Source organism: Nelumbo lutea, chromosome 1 (assembly GCF_056320005.1).
Source record: "Nelumbo lutea isolate HS-2025 chromosome 1, American lotus-T2T, whole genome shotgun sequence".
Taxonomy (NCBI): Eukaryota; Viridiplantae; Streptophyta; class Magnoliopsida; order Proteales; family Nelumbonaceae; genus Nelumbo; species Nelumbo lutea.
Window position 1 is genome coordinate 186006371 of NC_142684.1, and position 20278 is coordinate 186026648.

Here is a 20278-nt window from a genome sequence, read left to right on the forward strand (position 1 = left end):
TATCTCCCATGAATAATAATTTATAAATACGAGAGATGTTCCTAGGATGTGCATGTGAGTTCGGTGTAAGGCGCCCTGATGAGGAGCAGATCCGGTCTCTTCTGTGCCAGTGAAATGCCCTTTGTGAGGAAGAGATACCTTTCCCATGGATATGTACAATATTGTGAATCAGTGTGAATGGATGCATAGTGACTTAGTGGACTCGGGATCTCCTGACCACAAAAACCCTGCCCACGCCTATCCCCAATGCACCACTGCGACTGTGATAAACGTAGGCAGGATTCTCGTGGACAGAAGATCCGTACTCGAGTTAGTGTGTCTGGATCACCAAGAGATCCCAAGTTCCCAACTCTCTCAAGTCTGGGGCAAAGGCTAAGTTCCAACAAAAAGGAGTTTCTCTGTATACTTGGCATTTGGCAATGAATTTGAGAGATTGATATAGAAATGACCAGCCATTTTGCTTAGATAGTTACATCCCACCCCGAGGACTGAGTCGACAATGTCCGACTCTATAAGCTGGTATTCATCAAAATTCAGATTTCCCTTAAAGAAATACAGTGACAGTCTATACAAAAAAATTACAGTGGTAACGAAGTGAGAAAGACAGTAAAGTCATTTTCTTCGAATTGTGAAGCACCGAAGAGGGAAAGCTCAGATGGTGTTTAACAGGATAGCAGTATTGGCGGTGTCGAAACCCTCAGTTTTCAAGGCAGAGCAATCCATGGCGTCGGAGCTGCCAACTGATCGTACGAGTTACAGGAGAGCTTCTACCCGCAAAGGCGACATCGTCTTCGTCGTCAACCCCAAAGGCACACTCTTATATCCATGCCATCCTTTTTGCTATTCTTTTTTTGATGAAGTTCCAGCGTTTAGAAACTTTTGATCTCTTCAATTCTTTCAAATCAGGCGCAAATGGCCGGACTGGTAAAGAGTGGAAGGAATTAGTTCCATATCTTAGGTCTCGTCTGGATGGAGTTTATAATGTGAGTATGTCCTTTTCATTAGTTTTGGTGTGGGTTTGCAATAATGTTTAAGTGGTTTTCTATATTTTAGGTGCTTTTGAGCACGAATTTCTGAGATCCTTCTTTCGTTATCACATGGTTTAAAGTGAATTCTTCTCTTGAGAGTATTCTTTATACTCCACAATTTGCATTTCCTATCTATGTTATTTGTTTTTCTTATTGTTACTTTAGTGTTAATCCTTGAAGACTTCTTTGGAAATTGTTTTCGTTATTATATTGCATTTTTTTATTCAACTTTCTTGGGCACGCAATATTTCCTTTTCGGTTAGCTTTTTGGACTAGTGCTTGGATGACAATTTAAACTGGAACACATCTTAGAAATACTGCAGTTTTCAGTTTTTTTTTTTTTTTTTAATTTGTTCTTTTACAGTTCCTGTCGAGATTCATTCTCTTGGTAGGTTTATTGATTCATTTTGTCTCCAGATATGATTGACGAATTCTTTGTCTCCTATTGGCCTGTCTAAATAGTAAATTATCAAACCAGTCACTAAGCTTAGGCTAAAAGTTTGTATTAGAGCTTGTTTGTGATTACTGGGAGATTTCAGAGACTAATGTGAACACCAGTCCTTACCTCAAATTGCCATATGATGCATATAGTGTGTCGATTATGTCCTACTGTTTGCCTTGGTTCACTGTCACAACAGTTTGTCCTTAGATATCATTAGAAAAATAAATAAACATGTTGAAGTGATGCCAGGTAACAAGACTAAGGGGTTGTTTGATAACAGATGAAGTGTCTAACTGAATGATTCATTTCTTTGTCTTGTAATGGATAAAATAATTAAATAATAGAATATTCGAGGTTATAATAATCAACCCAACACCAGATTCAGCCACTAAGGAGCTCACAAGTCACAACTAGAGCTGCAATGGGTCAGGCCTACCTGACAGAACCAAACCAACTGAACTGATTATGTTGGTTTTGGTTCTGGTTTGTGCCCCAATTAATAATTGGGTTGGAATTGGTTTTGTTCTCCCAGACCAATTGAGAGTTAAGACCTGAAACTGATTATATAGTTAATTATATATAGAGGTCTCCTGGTTTTCTTGTAATTTTTGTTACATTTTATGTCTAAAGGGTAAATTTCATAAACAGTAGATGAAATAATTTTTGTTTAGCAATATTCCAAGTGTAATCGGGTCTAATCAGGTCAGACCTGATTATCCTGTTAATATTTGGTTCAATTCTGCGTCTGTCTTATAAAACTGTTTAATAATTGTTTTGGGACTGGTCCACCCTGTCCCAAACCAGACCAGGCCCATTGACAGCTCTACTCACAGTCTCCTTATTTGCTACAGGAGAAAGCCATAATTTATTTAGTTCAACCACTCCAGCTGTTATCAAATGGCCCTTGACATCTGGGGAAATCAGGATGATGTTTCATGTGGCGTGCAATTCTACATTCTATTGAGATGCCATGGCTAGAAAAAAGTTATATGTTTAAGGCAACTGTCTTGGAAAAATACTATTGTTCATTATTTTGAAGTGTCAAAATCAAAGGATACATAAGGAATGGAAATAGGGTGGGGACTATACTCCCCATCCCCGTCCTTGATCCTTGTCGGGGAGAAAAATGAACCTCCATTCCATCCCTGATTTTTGATGGAGGCGGGTTCCTCATGGGGTTCCGAATACCCTAATTTTGTTTTAATTAAAAGCTTGCTTTGGGCTTGAAGGGCATAAGAAGCCATATATGACTGGGAAAAAGATTTACTTAAAAGAAAGAAAAATATCATTAATCTAGTAACATCTATTTGAGTTGAATTGAATAGAAATCTAACTCGCATAACACCATAATAGCCACCTTCTATTTTGGGTTTGGGTGACCTATCTCACTTGGAAAAAAAGCATGATGGATAAACCCAAAACTAAAGCTCAAATAATAAAAAAAATTGCCCACATACTTTTTTTCTTCAAAAAACCTTTATGTCATTATTTTTCACACGATAAAGTTCCAACAACACAACAATAACAATCCAACACCTATAGCTAACTAAAACAGAGTAAATCACCAAGATAACATAGAAGTTGAATTTGTTAAACATACAACACTAAATAGAAAACATGATAGGCCCCATTTAATGCCAGGAAGAGGAAAGGTCAACAATCAACTAAGGGGGGGGGGTGGTGGAAATAATTGAACAATTAATCACATGAGGGCAATTATAGCTGGAGGGAATAAGGAGAGTCTTGGGGCATTTATTGCTATGTCAGTTATGAATAAGAAGAGTTTTTGGGCATTTATAACTAGGCCAGCTGGGCATTTATAGAGGGAGTCAGTTATGCTATCAGTAGAGTATAAGAAGGGGCTTTGGGGGATGGGGGTGGCATGTTTTTCTTTGAGTGAAGAATATTGTGAGTGTTTGGGAGAGTCGGTGGTCTCTCGAAGAACCGACCAACTATTAATGTTTTCTGCTGAATGAATACTAGTTTCTTTTGTTGATGTTCGAGTGTGAACTTTGTTGTGAGTCTGAGAATTGTGTGTGAAGTTTCTGGGTCATATCAAAACACTAAACTAGAAAATAACAAATATATATATATGTAGTGGCATTATTGTAATTATATATAACTATTTTCAAAATTTAAAATATAACGGGTTGGCAGCTCGAGTGGGGATTTCACTCCCATTTATGTCCCCGGTCTCGATTGGGCATCCCAATTATTCCTTGTCCCTATCCCTGTCCTCGCCAGAGCAATCTCTATACTCGATTGGGGAGGCCGAGTACCCAATGGGGACAAGGAAAATTGCCATCACTATACATACTGGAGTAATTTTTTTTTTCCGAAAAAGATAATTATATTGACAAAGTGTACATGGGGGGATGTACATATAAGAGAGTTTTTTCCCCAAAACATAAATCAAACCAAAAGTTATGGTAAGGAAGCTAATACTTGTCTCAGTATCCTACAATACTACACCCACATGGCAATTTTGAAACATGAAATATCTTAAGCACTATAGAAGGGGATGCACGCATTAGAGTCATGAAAATAATATAGTTGCTCATCCATGATCAACAAACAACAAGAACCATGGGACTTCCTCTTGAATATGTTCTAATGTTGGTTGTTGCACCCTTATACATATCCTTAATTAGGTCCACATACCTATTTAGCACTCCTTTTCCAAGACCCACTGTATTACCTCTCTAGGGAAGGGACTTTATCATATGCTTTCTCTAGATCAATGAACATCATGTGAAGGTCTCTCTGATTCTCTTTAAAATTTTCTATCAATCCTCTAAAAAAAAGATAGCTCCTATGGTTCATCTCCCATGTTGTAACCTTTGCTCAATTATTTTTTTTTTCCCAAAGTTTCATGATTTGGATCATAAGTTTAATCCCACAATAATTATCACAACTTTGTATATTGTATTTATTCTTAAATATAGGCACCATAATGCTTTTTTTTTTTTTTTTCATGCATCTTCTTTTCTTTCATTATCTTATTGAATAGTTAATATCAAGCCACATCAGCTTATCTATTCCATACCTTTCCACACTTCTATTAGAATCCCATATTGTTTTAATGCCTTTCCCTTCTTTGTCTTATTTAACGCCTCCATTTTAGTAATTCTAATTTTATGAAGGTACATGCTTTTTTAGCACTATTAGAGTTACTAATCTTTCCTCCTTTACTACCCTCTACAGGTTATTCATTTAATAAAATTTCAAAATAGTTTTTATTTTATTTTCTCGATTTTTCATTTTTTACCAAGATTCTTTGGTCTTCCTCTTTAATGCACCTAATATGGTTTAAATCTTTTGTTTTTTCTTTCTCTCATATTTGCTAGTTTATAAATTCCATTTTCCCCTCTTTAGGCTCAGTTTTAGAAGAGTGCAAATACAAATATGTACAGTGCAAACCTTGTATTTGTACTGTATATATTTGTACTTACAGTCTTCCCAAACTGAGGCTTTAGTGCCTAATTGTGGTAGAGACCATCATATTCCTTAGATTTAATCTTACTTGTTTTCTTTTTAATTTATGATTTAATTTGTTTAAGCTTTCCCCATTTTTAGTCATTTGCCAATTTTTATAATTGGCTCATTTTAATTTGATTATATTTTGAATCTCTTCATTTCACCATTTAATTTCTTTATTACTTTGCCATCTTCCTTTAAATTCTCCTAAAACGTTTTTTAGCTACTTTTTTTATTTATGTAATTAGCCATTTTGAGCCATGTATCTTTAATCTTCCCATCTAAATTCCATTCTCCTTTTGCTATGCATGTCTCTAAAATATGTGGGGTTTTCTCCTTTCAGGTTTTACCATCTAATTTCTTGGACATTTATTTTTTCTTATTTCTCTTGATATACATCTATCACCACTAATTTATGTTGTGTTGTTAAGCTTTCCCCTGAAATAATGCTGCAATCCTTATACATCATTTGCTCTATTCTCCTAGTAAGGAAAACATTTATTTGACTTATATTTAATCCACTTAATGCTATTAAGCGATTATCTTTCTTTTTGAAACATGTGTGTACTTTAGACATATTGTAAACTATTGTAAATTCTAAAATTGTATCTCTTGTTTTATACCTCTCCCCAAGCCCAAATTCTCCATGTACCATATCATATCCTACACTTCTTTAGGCCATATGCCCATTTAGACTCCCTCCTATACAAATCTCATTTTTATTTAGAATTTCTTCGATTGGTCCTTCTAAGTTTTCTTGTAAACCCACTTATGTTAATGAATTCACCTAAAACAAGTCTAATTAAAATTATTCTATTTCTAATTCTTTGAACATTTGCAATTTCATTTTTTTAGATCCTTATCTACTATAATTTCTAATCTCTTTCTATTTTTTGCTTCTCCTATGTAACATAATTTGTTGCCATCAATTTCTTTGTTTTTTCCCTTTTAGTTTCTTATAAGCATTCAATATTAATCCTTTTACTAATTCTATAGTCTTTCCTGTTAATGTTTCTACATTCCAAGTGGCTAATCGAATTCATATTTCTTGGACTAACTTCTTTACCCACCCTTGTCCAAAAGGATGTGGGAATCCTTGCTCATTTTTTGGCACAACCAGGCATAGTTGTGATGTGTCTCTTCTGGGGAATGCCCTAGCATACCCTTGCCCATTTGATGCCAAACTCGGGTTAAGGTATAGTGTGTCGCTTCTAGGAAATACCATGGCAAAAGTTAGGATCCATGGCCATAAGAGTTTGGCAAAAGTTGTAATGCTAGATGCCAACCTAATGCAACCATCTTTAGGATATCAAAAATATTTTCCCATTCCACTCCTTTCACACAACCCAACAAATTCAAAAGAGAACATGGACCATAAGATAGTATCCCTACTACCAAGGTTGAAAGGAAAAAAGAATCAAATCTCACATCGATGGAGGGAATAATTAGGATATCTAAAACTATGAATGGTAAAACTCCCAAAGAAAAGAGATGACTAGATAAATTGGAATAAGTGGTGAATTGACTTCCCCACAGGCTTTGCACATAGTGGAGAGTGCAGAAATTATGGAGTTGTATCCCCCTCATTATAAAGGTGATCCATATGCACTATCAAGGAAGATGAGCTACATGAAAGCCTCTAAATGAGAGGGGTAACCCCTTTTCTCTGAATTCTGCTATAATTAGTCATTTTCATCTTCATGATTCCTCGGGCAAGAGCAATGTAAAACGAGTTTTTACTAATACAAGATTTAAGAGAGGGTAACTGTAAATTGTAAAAGGAAAACAAAAGAAGGAAAAGGGTTATCAGTTATCACAAAAAGGAAGGAAAAAGCAAAGTGTCCTTCCTTTTATCTTTCTCTTCTCTTCTTTCTATTTATCTCAAATCCCTTTAATGCTTTATGTTTCAATGTAAAACCCTGAAACAAATTTAAGTAATATATGTAATGCATGATGTTTTAAATAAAATACAATTTAAGTAATTTAACAGATATGATAATAAAGCACATCTATTGCTGATCCAAAAAATAAATAAATAAAATAAAGCACATCTTTGGTAATTATGTTATATAGGGTGGCCACCTTGCAATTTTTGTTGCTTAGGTGGGTGACTTGTCACCCAGTCAATGCCTATATAATGCATTGACAACTATTCCTTTACGAACCTTTTCTGGAAACTGATATATTTTCCAATATGTTATGCATTTTTGGTTGATGCCTTATTGAAATTAATAGCATTTTTATTTCTTAACCTTTTCTCTATAATGTGTCTAGATATGTGAATCTTTTACTTCGGGTCCTTCTCATGCTATCGACATAACGAGGGAGGTACATCTTTTCCATTGATTTAAAATATGGATGAATTTAGCTCAGATAAGGGGCTTTTAAACTTGTTTTTATAATTGCTTTGTTTTGAATGGTCTAATGGCATGCACAGGCTATTCGGGAAGGGGCTGATGGTGTGATAGCGGTTGGAGGTGATGGTACTCTCCATGAGGTATGGGATGCTTTTCCATGTTGTTTTGAGGAGATGTTGTTACAATACTGTGGCTTAATTGGATCGTACCGGGAATTTCTCATTGTTGATTGTATTTGTTTTTTCATAAGGTGAATGTTGATAGGTGTGTGTTGCTCTAGTGCGACAGCTCCCCACCCCTCATCAGGAGTAACTCTTTTTGGAATTTAAAAACTTTTGCTCCATCTCTGTTGTTTGGGTGAAGTGAGTAGACATAGGTTATGTTTTGTAGACAGTTTTGTAACTCTTCAAGTTGGCCTGGGTCTTGCCTATAAGATTTGCGCATAGATTTTCTTTTGCATTGGTTATGGATGGGTTGACTATTAGCTAAACAAGGGGCAGAAAGGGATTCACTGTTTTGGGCTAAGCTGTAACTATAGTGTGTTTTTTCTTTCTTTTTTCCCTTTTCATGAGGTTCTTTGCTGCTCTTGGAAGATAAGTGTGTTTGTCTTCCTCTTGTAAATCTTCTATTGACGATTTAATGAAAGTGTTATTGATAAAAAAAAAAGGATGGGTTGACTACAAATTTATAGCGGTTCACTTTGTTTAAATTGTTCATTAATCTTTGAGGTTATTAGTCAATTGGTAATAGTAAATGCATGAACCATTAAATGGCTGACAAGGAATATGTCAGTCAGGTTTCAGTGGGTCAGCAGATCAGCAAATGCAATGGCTGATTCTTTGGCCAAGCAAGGGGTGTCAAGGGGAGATCTGTTTTGGGCCACTTTGTAACTGTGTTTTAGGCTTGTGTTTGTTTAGTGTTTATGACTCAGCCCTAAGGGGAGGTAACACCTCGTGCCTCTTCCTAGGCTGAATGTACTACTATTTTTTGAATTAATAAAACTACTCTCATTTATCAAAAAAGAAAAGTAAATGCATGAACCAGTTTTAGTTTTATTGATAAAAACCAGTTTTAGGTTTGTTGGGGTTCAGACCTGTGCCTGAGCCATGTGTCGAAATCTAAGAGGCTGGTTGGGACTGGGTTATCATAACGAGCACGGTCTGGTCCATCTGCAACAAATCGAGGGTGAGCCCTCCTCTTTCCTTGAGCGTAGAACTGGATACCAAGGTCTTTTGTGGGAGAGACTGATGGTAACCCCTTAGCCCCCCTTTCCTTCTTTTCTGGTCTGCCCTCTGGGATCCTTTTATAGAAAGGATTCTCTGTCTTGTCTTTTTGTCCAGGTGGGATTGGGAGTCTCTTATTACATCTAATTCCCTAGGGCCCTATTTGTTCCGGGGATCGTTCTTGTAGTATCTCGTACTATCCTGTTTTTTGTCTCCATTGGGGATCTTGCCCTGGTGCCACCATGCTGGTCATAAATGCTTACCACCTACTTGCTTTGCCAGTCATTTAATGTGGGCTGACGTGGTGCAACCCCAAAGTCTCCCCATCCTACCAAGCCTTGCCCAGTTCAACATGCTCAGAGATTTCTTTCACGCTTGGCTCTACATTTTCGTGGTGGTTGGTTTCTTGGCCCAGTCCGTGTGCATGTCAAGATGTCCTTAATAAATATCCTGTCAACTTAGTCAAACTTGCCTTTGCATCTTGCGACCCATGGTGGATCACCATCCCTTGGATGTCGGACTTCATCATAGCAACAACAAGGTTAAAAAATGAATGAAGAAATGGATAAGATTTATGGCTAATAGATACTCAAACTCGCTTAGGAACAGTTAATGTTTTATTTAACTTGTTTACTAATAGCACGATTGAGATTATTAGAGAATGAATAAATGCAGTATTAGAAGAACAATGAAAAGATACTTTAAAATCAAAAGACTTCGAGATAAATGGAACTAGGACAAAAATACATGGATCAATTTTAGGATAAAGAAATGAATGGAGGAATGACTAGGATTTATGGGCAAGAAATACTCAAAGTGGTCTAGCAACAAGTAAAGTTTCTTCTTCTCATCATACCTCTTCCTTCTTTGTTGATGCTAATAAGGTTGCATTTGGCATTCCTTATTTTAAGACATGCCCTTTTTGCAGTTAAAAATTCAGTGTTCATAGGGGCATTTTAACTGCAAAAAGGAGATAAGTCCTTAAAATAAGGAATGCCAAATGCAGCCTAAATCTACCTTTAATGTGGAATCTTGGGTTTAAGAGGGGCTTAAGAGATCTAGGATGCGAGTAACTCATCAGTCACTTGGAAAGCCTACTCAACTTCACATCCCAATTATGTAAGATTGTTGACATGAATTGTATTTTTGAAAACAAGAGTTGTGAGGAAAAATAAAATGGCAGGTAAAATCAAGGAAATGCTGTTTTCTTGGTTGTCTTTTGTTTAAAGGAGCATAATAGCACTTTTTTTTGACAAGAGTCTTCTGTTTCTGTAATCAGTTTTCTGTTCATCTTTGTGTATTCCCAATGTACAGTTCCTTGTTGTACATGGGTCTTGGAATTTTGATTTAATACAATCTGTTGAGTTTTGGGTTGATATTACTTGTTTTATTTACATAATATAGTTAGGGAGTTAATGGGCCTTAGGCCCATTAGTTTATTTTTAAGTTAAAAGTGCTTATTCAGTTCTTACAAGTAGCCGACTTACTAAGGGCATACTTGTCTTTGTACCCTCTTTTATTTGTAAGTATATAATCTAATGAAAGGGGCGGCCAAACCTAATTTTTGGCTTCACCCATTCTTTTCCATCTCTCTTCTCTTTCCTTCTCAACTGAAACATTTTCTTCTCTTTCTTTTCTTCTGTCTTTTACAGTTTTTATATCAAAATAGGTCATCCAAACTTTTCCACTTGGTATCAGAGCAAGTTTAAAGATTTTTTTTTGAGCTGCTCCATGCAGCCCTAGATCAACCGACTGCATGATGAGGTAAGGGTTGATCAAAGACTTCAGGTAAGCCCCGTTTTTGGATTTTTTTGGTGGATTTGCATTCCCTTGTAGTTGGTCTAGGGTTTAACACCAAAATTAGGAAGAACTGAAGAAAGGGGGAGAGTCTTGATTTAGTAGGACTCTTCAATTTTGACTTAGGAAGTGGCGCTCTAGTTTTCTAAGGTTCCTTGAGGTTTTCTGAAGGGGTAGGTTCAAGTCCCGACCTTTTTTGAGGTCTCTGGAGGGAGCGACAACCTCTTCTCTCTCTTCTCCCGTTCCCACAGAAAAGGGAATCTTTGGAAGGAGGGGCTTCTAGGGTACTAGGAAGGTGTTTGAAGTTTCTAAAGGAGATAAATACCTTTCTTTTCATCTCAAATTGATTTCCTAATCTATTTTGGGACTTATGGAGGGCTGTGGAGTTAAAAACAATTTTGTAGGTGAAATGAGATTTTGGGGGAGGAGGTGTTGGAGACCTCTTTGGGGCCGGGACCATCACTGTAGTTAAGTTGGATGGTACAAACTACTTAGAATGGCCACAATCTACAAAGAATGCCATTTGTGCTCATGGGAAATTGGGGTATGTCACCGCTAAAAAAAAGAAACCTGAAACTAACTACTCCCGGTGGGTACAGGAGAACTACATGGTGATGACTTGGTTGTGCAATTCCATGTTACCCCATATTAGTAAGAACTTTTTATGGGCTAACACAACTATTGGGATGGAGTAGTAGAAACCTATTCATAGAATGAGAATGTTGCTAGAGCCTATTAGTTGAATAACCAGGTGATTGCTACTAGGCAGGGAGATAAATCTGTTGCTATTTATTTTTCAGCCCTCAAAACCTTATGGTAGGAGATAGACCATTTGGAGACCGTGGTTTGGGAAAGTAGCAAAGATGCAACAACTTATCAGAAGTTGGTAGAGAAGAATATGGCTTTTGAGTTTCTAGCTGGACTTAACCCTGAGTATGACATTGCACGATAACATATTCTTTCCTGAGATAGTGTAACTCTCTCTCTCTCTCTCTCTCTCAGGCATATGCCTTTGTGTCTAGAGAGAAGAGTAGGAGGAATGTGATGATGAGGAACCCATGCCTTAAATAGTCAGCCATGGTTAGCATAGTGAAGCCTAAACCAAGTGGGGACAAGGATGGAAATGACCTGAGGAAGGAGGATAAGAAGGATCTAATCTGTGACTACTATAAGAAACCTAAACATACCAGAGATACCTGCTTGAAGCTTTACCCACACCTTGTACCGGGATGGCTCAAAAACAAGAATGGAAATGTGAATATGGTAGTGACCGGTGATTTATCAAGGCCACCTACTACCACCTCTCTAGAGTCTGTTGTAGCAGCTACAGTGAGGGCTAAATTGGAGAGATATGGGCAGTTTCTGAATCTGAGGGATATAGCTAGTTCTAACTCATTATTATGTGGACAACAAGGCGCAGGTGGATCAGGAGGTAGCCATTCTACTTTGTTTGCGTATATAGGTAGTTCACATCCCACTACAAATTATGTATCCACTATAGGTAAGGGGGGACCTCCCTAGATTATAGACTCGGGAGCCTCAGAACATATGGCCAATATTTCCACCATTTTCTCCTCATATCACCTCTACTTTGGCAGAGATAAGAGTTTTCACACTAGATGGATCACGTGTTCCCATTGCTAAGAAAGGGTCTGTCAGGATAACTGATACCATTACCCTACCTTCTATTCTTCATGTTCCTAGATTGAACACTAATCTTTTATCTGTTAGTAGCTTGACAGAGAATTTGAACAGTTCAGTAATTTTCTCTTGGTCATTGTGTTTTATAGGATTTGGAATCAAAGAGGATGATTGGGAGTGGTCGTGAGGTGAATGGAATCTATCTTCTTGATGTGCTTCCTAGTCATCGGAGTCATTATATTAGTAGGAGCATTAAGTCAGAGTCGGTGAGTCGGGTTATGTTTTGGCATAATCGGTTAAGGCATTTGTCTTTTTCTTCTTTGCACTTTTTGTTTATCAAATTGTTTGAGTTTGTTAGTTGGTTCGGCTTGGAGTGTGAGGGTTGCCAACTTGGAAAGCAAATGCTTCAGAAGGTGAACTAGTGAAGAATGTTGTAAGGTATCAGAGGTTAGTGGGGTGGTTGCTATACTTATGTATGACACGACTAGACATCTCTTATGTAGTGAGTGTGGTGAGTCAATACATGCATGCCTCACGAGTTCAACATTGGGAGGTTATTGATAGGATACTTTCCTATTTGAAGGGGCACCTAGGTAGAGGTATATTGTTTGCTGACCATGGACAGTTGAAGTTAGAAGCTTACACAGATGCTGATTGGGCAGGGTGTCTAGATGACAGGAGATCTACATCAGGGGTTTGCACTTTTTTAGAGGTAATCTAGTTTCATGGAAAAGTAAGAAACAAACAATTGTGGCAAGGTCAAGTGTAGAAGCTGAATACAGAGCCATGGCACATGGTGTTTTATATCTCCTTTGGATCCGTTCCTTGTTAGGGGAGATTGGAGTTGAGGCTAAAGAATCCATGCTGCTATATTGTGACAATCAAGCAGCAATTAACATTGCGTACAACCCAGTTCAGCATTATAGGATGAAGCATATTAGAAGTGGATAGACACTTTATAAGGGAAAGGGTGACATCTGGAGAAGTTTGCTTATCATATATTGCATCTAACGTGCAGCTTGTTGATGTTCTTATAAAAGGTGTTGCAAGAAACAAGATGGAGCATGATCTATGGAAGTTGGAAATGTGTGACATTTATTCCCAGCTTGAGGGGGAGTGTTGATTTTTGGGCTGATATTACTTGTTTATATTTACATAATATAGTTAGGGAGTTAATGGGCCTTAGGTCCATTATTTTATTTTTTAAGTTAAGAGTGCTTATTCAGTTCTTACAAGTAGCCAGCTTACCAAGGGCATACTTGTCTTTGTACCCTATTTTATTTGTGAGTATATAATCTAATGAAAGAGGCGACCGGACCTAATTTTTGTCTTCTCCCATTCTCTCTTATCTCTCTTCTCTTTCTTTTTCAGCTGAAACATTTTCTTCTCTTTCTTTTACAGTTTTTATATCAAAGTAGGTCATCCAAACTTTTCTACTCAATCTATACTTTACCTGTCCTCAGGAAAAAAATGATTGCATAAGTGGGACCTGATAAGTTGAACAAAAGTTCACTGAGATGGGTTGGGCATAAATTGAAGTTTGAGAATCTATGGTATAACATAGTTGCGTTTTTCTGTTAATAAAAGGTCAGAATGTTGTGAACCACTTGTTTAGTTGTGTTTATTTATTATTAATGAAAATTTTGAAGTACTTCTAATTACCAAAAAAAAAATCAATGCTTTAAGATGGAGGAGTTGGCAGCTGAATGGGCTTTCTAAAGAAGGCAAGGTTATTTGGGGAGTAGGACCAGCTTTACTAGTTTGGACAATATGTATGGAAAGGAACAAAAGACTGTTTGAAAACTTACAGAAGAGAATTTACTGAAAGGTTGTTGGGGTAGGTTGTATTCTTGGGCCGGAACACACATTGTTCAGGAATAGGCCTTATAGCTCCTTTTTTGACTCTGGAGCTCTTTCTGTATCTATGCACACAGAATATACAGATTAAAAGATGTACAGATCTGTTTGGGCACTACACAGCTCCTTGTTGTGCAGATTTGATTTGTTTTTGAGTAATATAATTCTTTACATTTTCCTCAAAAGAAAAAAAAAAAGATGGAGGATATGGCCCTAGACTGTGTAGAATTGTGCAGCAGGATACATATACACCCAAATAGTTCAAATACATGTTTGTTGGTTCAGCTGAATTGAATACTTATGTACCAAGAAAGGATGACAAATTGATGGCAAAGACTTGTAAGATGATTGCTTTTAGCTATTTATGGGTATTTCCATATCTACTGTTGGCAGGCAATAACATTGTTACTCCACATGCCTACAATATTGTCAACGACTTGTGTTATAATACTATCTCTTGTACTCCACATAGTGTTGGTAGTGTTCACTAGGGAACATGTCGGTTCCAATAAAATTTCATGTTGCTACCCATGAAGTGGAAATGGAAATATGTTGTGGAAACTATCTTCTACTCCACATGGTAATATGTCAATTCCGGTAAAATTTTGTGCACTGCCCATGGAAATGGAAATATTAAGGAAGTTAGGGACATTTTAAACCATGGTTCAGATCAGGTACCCAATTTGAAGAATTTTCATTGCCTCCAGGCCACTTCAAAATCTAACAAATATCCAATCCAGGACTACTCAGAGAGAATGATGCAGACAATGGAGAAAATAACTATATTTTAAACTCTCAAACTTTCCAGCTTCAGTTCTTCCAATTACTCAGGTTTCTTCATCTCAAACAACCTACTCAGGTTTCTTCATCCCAAGTTACAATAATTGTAAATTTTTCTTTTAGTTATGACGGAAAGAAAATTATGCAAGTCCTTCGAAACAAATTAAAAAGTTAAAAAAAACTAGTAATTTTTGTTTAACATAAACTCTGACATGAATTAGGTATTGGATCAATGGGCTGCACAGTCAACTGTAGACCTTAAAAGAAGCTAATCGTCATGCCTATAAGCACGTGTGTGTCCCTTTTCTTATTTATTTCCTACTTGGAGATATTTGTCATGTGATTGAACCTCTTGGAACAGGCTTAACATTGATAGGCAGTCTGTTTAGCTTTTGTTGATCGTAGGCTTGAATCAAATTAAATTAATGTCTTGATCTGATGTAGTGAATACTTGAATCAGATCCTGCATCACAATTTCTGCTTAGAGATTCAGTATTGGAAGTTGGGTTTGTCTAATTAGGCCAGAAGATACCTTTCTCAGTAGATCACGATAAAGAATTAGATAAATGTCAGATACATTTGGATTGCAATTAGCAGGTTGTAAATGGCTTCTTCTGGGGAGGAAAACCTGTTGCTGCTGAAGACCAGGAGGCTACACATACAACTGCTCTTGGTGTAAGTGATTAAAATATGCCATTTCTTTTTGGTAGAAAATTTTAAAAGTTATTGCTTTTGGTGTTCTTGGTTACAGAATGCAAAGTACATGATGGTGCTATTTCTAAACTATCTGGTCCTTGTGAAGTGAATATGTGATTATGCTATCTCTCTTGACAGCTCATTCCCTTGGGGACTGGATCTGATTTTGCCAGAACTTTTGGTTGGTTAGTTCTTGCTCCTACCTTGCTTCATTTGACATGAGACTTTGAATTTTTTGTTATTTGTGTTAGTTCATTGCTTCCTTTATGATTTGCTTTTTCAGGAAAAATGACCCTCATGATGCCATTGAACGCATAGTTAAAGGTTGTTACGCCTTACCACTTCTCCCCTTTATTTCATTGTAATATTTGATTCAGTGTATGATCATCAAAGTTTTGGCTTACAGTGACTTGTTTGCATCTCCATTTTTTGGGTGTACAAGTGATACATATATGCATTTAATTTGTTATTTTATCTAAGAAGGAAGGTTTGCCAGGGCAGAAATCTCGTATAGATGTTGGAGTTATTAATGGAGAAAGTGGAGAACCTCACTATTTCATAAATGTTGCCGATATACATTTGTAAGGAGCATTCTTTATGCTTTTCTGGGATCAGGCCTGACAATTCAGCAGTTTTGATTTTAAATGTCTCACCATTATATGTTGTGGAAGTCTGCAGGAGTGCAAAGGCAGGTTATTATGCTTCTCAATATAAAAGATTTGGGAACTTATGTTATGTCATTGGTGCTTTGAGGGGCTTTGTTGGGCACAAAAATCAGGACTTTAGGATCAAGGTTAGTGGTTTTTTTGAGTTTTTGGGTGCACATGTTCAATTTTTACACGTGGATTATGGGATTCAAGTGATAATGACTGGTTTTTTAACCTTATAAAAAGTTGTTTTCTCTAGGTCAATGGGGGAGAGTGGGAAATATTTCCTCAAGTAACAGCCCTTTGCATTGGAAATGCAAAGTTCTTTGGTGGTGGCATGAAAATCACTCCAAATGCTGACCCCTGCAGTGGAGATTTTGAGGTTAAAAAATTTCTCTATACCATCTTGTTCATGTTCAATGGTTGCCCCAACTATTTTCGTGTGACAAAGCCATGCTTTTCTATCAACATTAATTTTGGATTACACTGTATGTGTGCCAGGTGGTGATTCTTCAAGACTTCAAATGGTATGACTTCATTCTTAAACTTCATAAGCTGTACCAGGGGACGCACCTGGCCGAGAAAAATGTGCACTCAAGAAGGTACATCTTTCTTTCTTTATAGGTGAAGGTTATATTTTATTTTATTTTTGATGAATATGAAGGTTATATTTTATTTTTATTCACAAAAATAAAAAGTTCTGTTATTATTTTTATTTCTTTGATTGGTAAATAAATATCACATCAACTTCATACCACTTTTGTTTACCTTTTCCTTTCTCTTTCCTGATTTATGATGAATCATGTAATTATTTTCCTGAAAACATGTAAAAATTTCTTACAACCTTGACCTGATGATAAGCTCAAGTGTATCCTTTGCAGCATTCTTATTAAAAGTAACAATTATGACCTTAAGACACAGTGCATCATAAGGGTTTTATTGTAATGGCCTAGTTTCTGCAACAATAATCTCTAGTAAGTAGGATTCATCTTTAAGAAAACAGATTGGTCCTAGTCTTACTGAATCAGTGAAATGATTCCTGACTGGTTATAGAGGGAGTTTTTTCCTGCCCAAACAATGACTTTGTAAGGGTTGTTCAACTGCATTACAAATTTACAATTAGCTTCTCCTTTTTCCTTTTTCAAGGCATAGCTAAGTTTGTTATACTAGAGGAAGTAAAAGAATTATATTAGTATGTGCAACTAGGGCTGTCAACGGTCGTCTGGTTCGGGACAGGGTAGAACCATTCTGAACTGACTGCTAAAACCGGCATTCTCAGAACCAAACCAGACCCGATCGGTTCTATTATTTCACAACCGGTACCAAACCAACGGGCCAATCGGAACAATCGGGTCTAACCCGATTGGACTCGATTAAATAAAAACCCATACTTAAGATGGTAAGACCTGTAGTTTTTGATCAAATATTCTATATTAATAAAAATCTATATTAATTAATAAATATTACTAATGAATACAGCAGCAAGAAAGGACTTACTTGATGCTAGTTTGATAAGAAATGAACATTTTGTTCAATAACTTGTTTTCAGAATATCAGTAGGATATTTGTCAAAAAAAACCCTGTTATACTTGTATAATCTTGCTAAAAATAATCTGTAAACAGCCTACAATCCTATATAATTTCAGTTTAACCTTACTAAAAACAAAATAATAGCAATTAAATTGAAGCTATTGGGAAAAAACTAAGCAAACCTGCATCTATCGAGTGATCTTGAAATCAGACTGCCTGCTTATTCAAGAATTGAAATATCCAGCAATGAAGCTAGTGCCCACTTACTAGCCACCCATTTATCTGGTACTCCCAGTCCCAGGTTCACATGGGTGGCATTTAAACTGTGATAAGCTTTTTGTCTTCTACCCCATCTTCTCTTTTTCTTTGTCCATGGTAGAGCTTGTGTGTAGGAGACAGTGGTGACTGCAAATCGATGAGACGCAGAGACGGTGATGAGAAACTTTCTCAGAGAAAGAGAAAGTGACAAGTAGAACTTTAGAAGCTAAAGCCTCAAGTGGCAAAAGCAAAACAAAAGGGTAAAGGCCAAAAGTTTTTGAGCTCGAGGGTTTTAGGTGTTAAAAGTAAAATTACAATTTTAGGCATACCTATAACTCTAAGACATGTATATATATAATGGCTTCGGGACAGTCAAAACCAGTCCCAAACCGATATTAATCAGGACACAAAATAAAACCAGTCTATCGGGTAGAGTCGGTAGACCCGACCCATTGACAGCCCTATATGCAACTGCAATGCGTACAAAGAAAAAGAAGGTCCTTGGTAAAACTTTGTGTAACTCCTGAATTGCTTATGGAGTGACGCAGAGTTTATGGAATCCACCCATGGATTTGCATACACTGGATCCTACTCCTTTCATAAGCCTATGGCTTTCAAAAGATGGAGTCACGGAGATTTTTTTTTTGGGGGGGCGGGGGGCGCTCAAAATTGGTTATCTCCTGGATGAGTTACAGCAACCCTGGGGTTTGGTACAGGCACACTATAAGAGAGATAAAGAGCATAGAAAAGGAATTGGTGCAACCTTTAGATGGTTAAAGAGGAAAGCAAATAGGATGGCTAAATAGGGGTGTATAGGGAACAACTGTTTTGGGCTGACTTGTAAATGGACTTTATTAGCTTGTAAAGGGGAATACCTCATTTGTATTAACATCAATTCTTTAATTTGAATGAATGAAATAATTTTACTGATAAAAAAAATAAAGAAAAACTGTTGACTTTTTGTGAGATGAAAAATTTCTGGTGTTGCAAATACACGCTATAATTACACATCTATGGGGACTTGTTTTTCTATTGTAACCTTCCGCTTTCATGTTTGAATGGTGAGGAACATTCATCTATGCTGGTTGCATAGTTAGATCTGAGCATATTCATTTCTTCAAATATTTCATTTACATACTATGTTATAGACATCCACCCACCCTTGGGCTACTATGTTTGGTATTTAATCTCCTTTTTTTCTTACCAGTTGAATGGTTGTTTTTGTAGTGTTAAGATCATTGAAGTGGAAAAAATTACAGGTGGTGGCAGCATTTATGTTCAGTCTGATGGAGAACATTTAGGGTTTCTTCCCAGGAAATTTTGTGTTTTACCTGCTGCAATTGAGATGCTGTGCTAATTTATGTCATGAAGACCATCGAATTTTCTGGTTTCGTGCAACAATTAGCTGTAGAATTACATAGAATGGCTACCAACGCCTGTGCTTTCTCATGGCTAATTTGTGTTTAGTGTTGTCATAGAGATCGTTCCATATTGGGGTTTCAGCAATGCGAGTTTTATCATAGGAAAAATAGGCGAGGAAAGAATAGACTGCAAGAAATTGAATTACAATTAACCACGGATCTTTTTCCTTTTTAATTGTTTTCCCTTGTATGTTTTTATTTTAATAATAAAACAGCATTGAATTAGTTATATGAGTCTTACATGTGGGGAGTTACGATGCAATGATATGCGGCCCTTACATGAAATGCAAGCAAAAAGATGAGCCGCTTGATTGTTCCTACTTATATGTACAAACTTAATAACCTCAAAAGATGATATCAGTCTTTGCAAATAAATGATCGGACCATTGGATTGGCTTATCTATAGTAGCAAGCTCCATTAAGGCTGCGCTATCTGAGAATACCAGAAGATGGTTAATGCCATGCGATTGTGCTGCTCGCAGCCCTTTTAGGACAGCAAGGCTTGCTCAGCGGAAATGCTTGGCTTGGCTGCAAGAAGAGGACCGAATGTGCAACTTCTGTCATGTCAATGAGGTGACAACCTTCCACCTCTTCTTTGAATGCACTTTTGCAAGAGCAATTTGGTGTAAAGCCCAAATTGGGCTAAACCCAGCCACAATATCGGGAAATCAACTCCACACCATTATCACCAAATGGTTTACAATCCTAAAATCAACACTAGGTAAGCAGCAAGCACTCTTGTATCTTAGCAGGTTCAGTATCATCTGCTACTTCAAATGGAAAACAAAGAACAAAAGCATATTCGAAAATGTTGGATGGTGAACTCCCGTCCTGCATAGCCTGTATTAGGATCAAAGGAGCCGTCGACATGTAGGGTTGGCATGAACTGTGGTGATGAGGTGGTGTGGTGGCTTTGCCTATGCTGGATGATATGTGTTAGGGGGAATTGGGATGATGTCTGTATGACATGATAGGGATCAGGCTGTCTATTTTCGAATATGCTTTTGTTCTTTGTTTTCCATATGAAGTAGCAGATGATACTGAACCTGCTAAGATACAAGAGTGCTTGCTGCTTACCTAGTGTTGATTTTAGGCTTGTAAACCATTTGGTGATAGTGGTGTGG

General features: G+C 37.0%; 1 protein-coding gene across 2 annotated transcripts; it reads left to right on the plus strand.

Annotated features, from left to right (window-relative positions):
• Nucleotides 1–145: 145 nt before the first annotated feature.
• LCBK2 (Diacylglycerol kinase family protein) lies at nucleotides 146–19383 on the plus strand. Of its 2 annotated transcripts, none has more exons than XM_088961520.1 (12): nucleotides 146–809; nucleotides 907–983; nucleotides 7222–7275; nucleotides 7385–7444; nucleotides 15200–15277; nucleotides 15437–15483; nucleotides 15582–15622; nucleotides 15795–15879; nucleotides 15977–16091; nucleotides 16205–16327; nucleotides 16447–16547; nucleotides 18961–19383. In XM_088961520.1, exons 1-12 carry the CDS (start codon nucleotides 656–658, stop codon nucleotides 19088–19090), a joined length of 1065 nt encoding a protein of 354 aa, XP_088817646.1. In that variant the 5' UTR covers nucleotides 146–655; the 3' UTR covers nucleotides 19091–19383. The 2 variants fall into 2 exon arrangements, with proteins under 2 accessions (XP_088817646.1, XP_088817647.1); XM_088961521.1 differs by having other exon boundaries at nucleotides 180–809; nucleotides 18941–19383.
• The last annotated feature ends 895 nt before the right edge of the window (nucleotides 19384–20278 follow it).

Excerpts from the sequence above, each read along its gene's own strand:
- LCBK2 (XM_088961520.1), top strand. The coding sequence starts at position 656 with ATGGTGTTTAACAGGATAGCAGTATTGGCGGTGTCGAAACCCTCAGTT. Across the intron at positions 7,276-7,384 it reads CTATCGACATAACGAGGGAG|GCTATTCGGGAAGGGGCTGA; the intron begins GTACATCTTTTC and ends TGGCATGCACAG. Across the intron at positions 16,092-16,204 it reads ATCAGGACTTTAGGATCAAG|GTCAATGGGGGAGAGTGGGA; the intron begins GTTAGTGGTTTT and ends TGTTTTCTCTAG.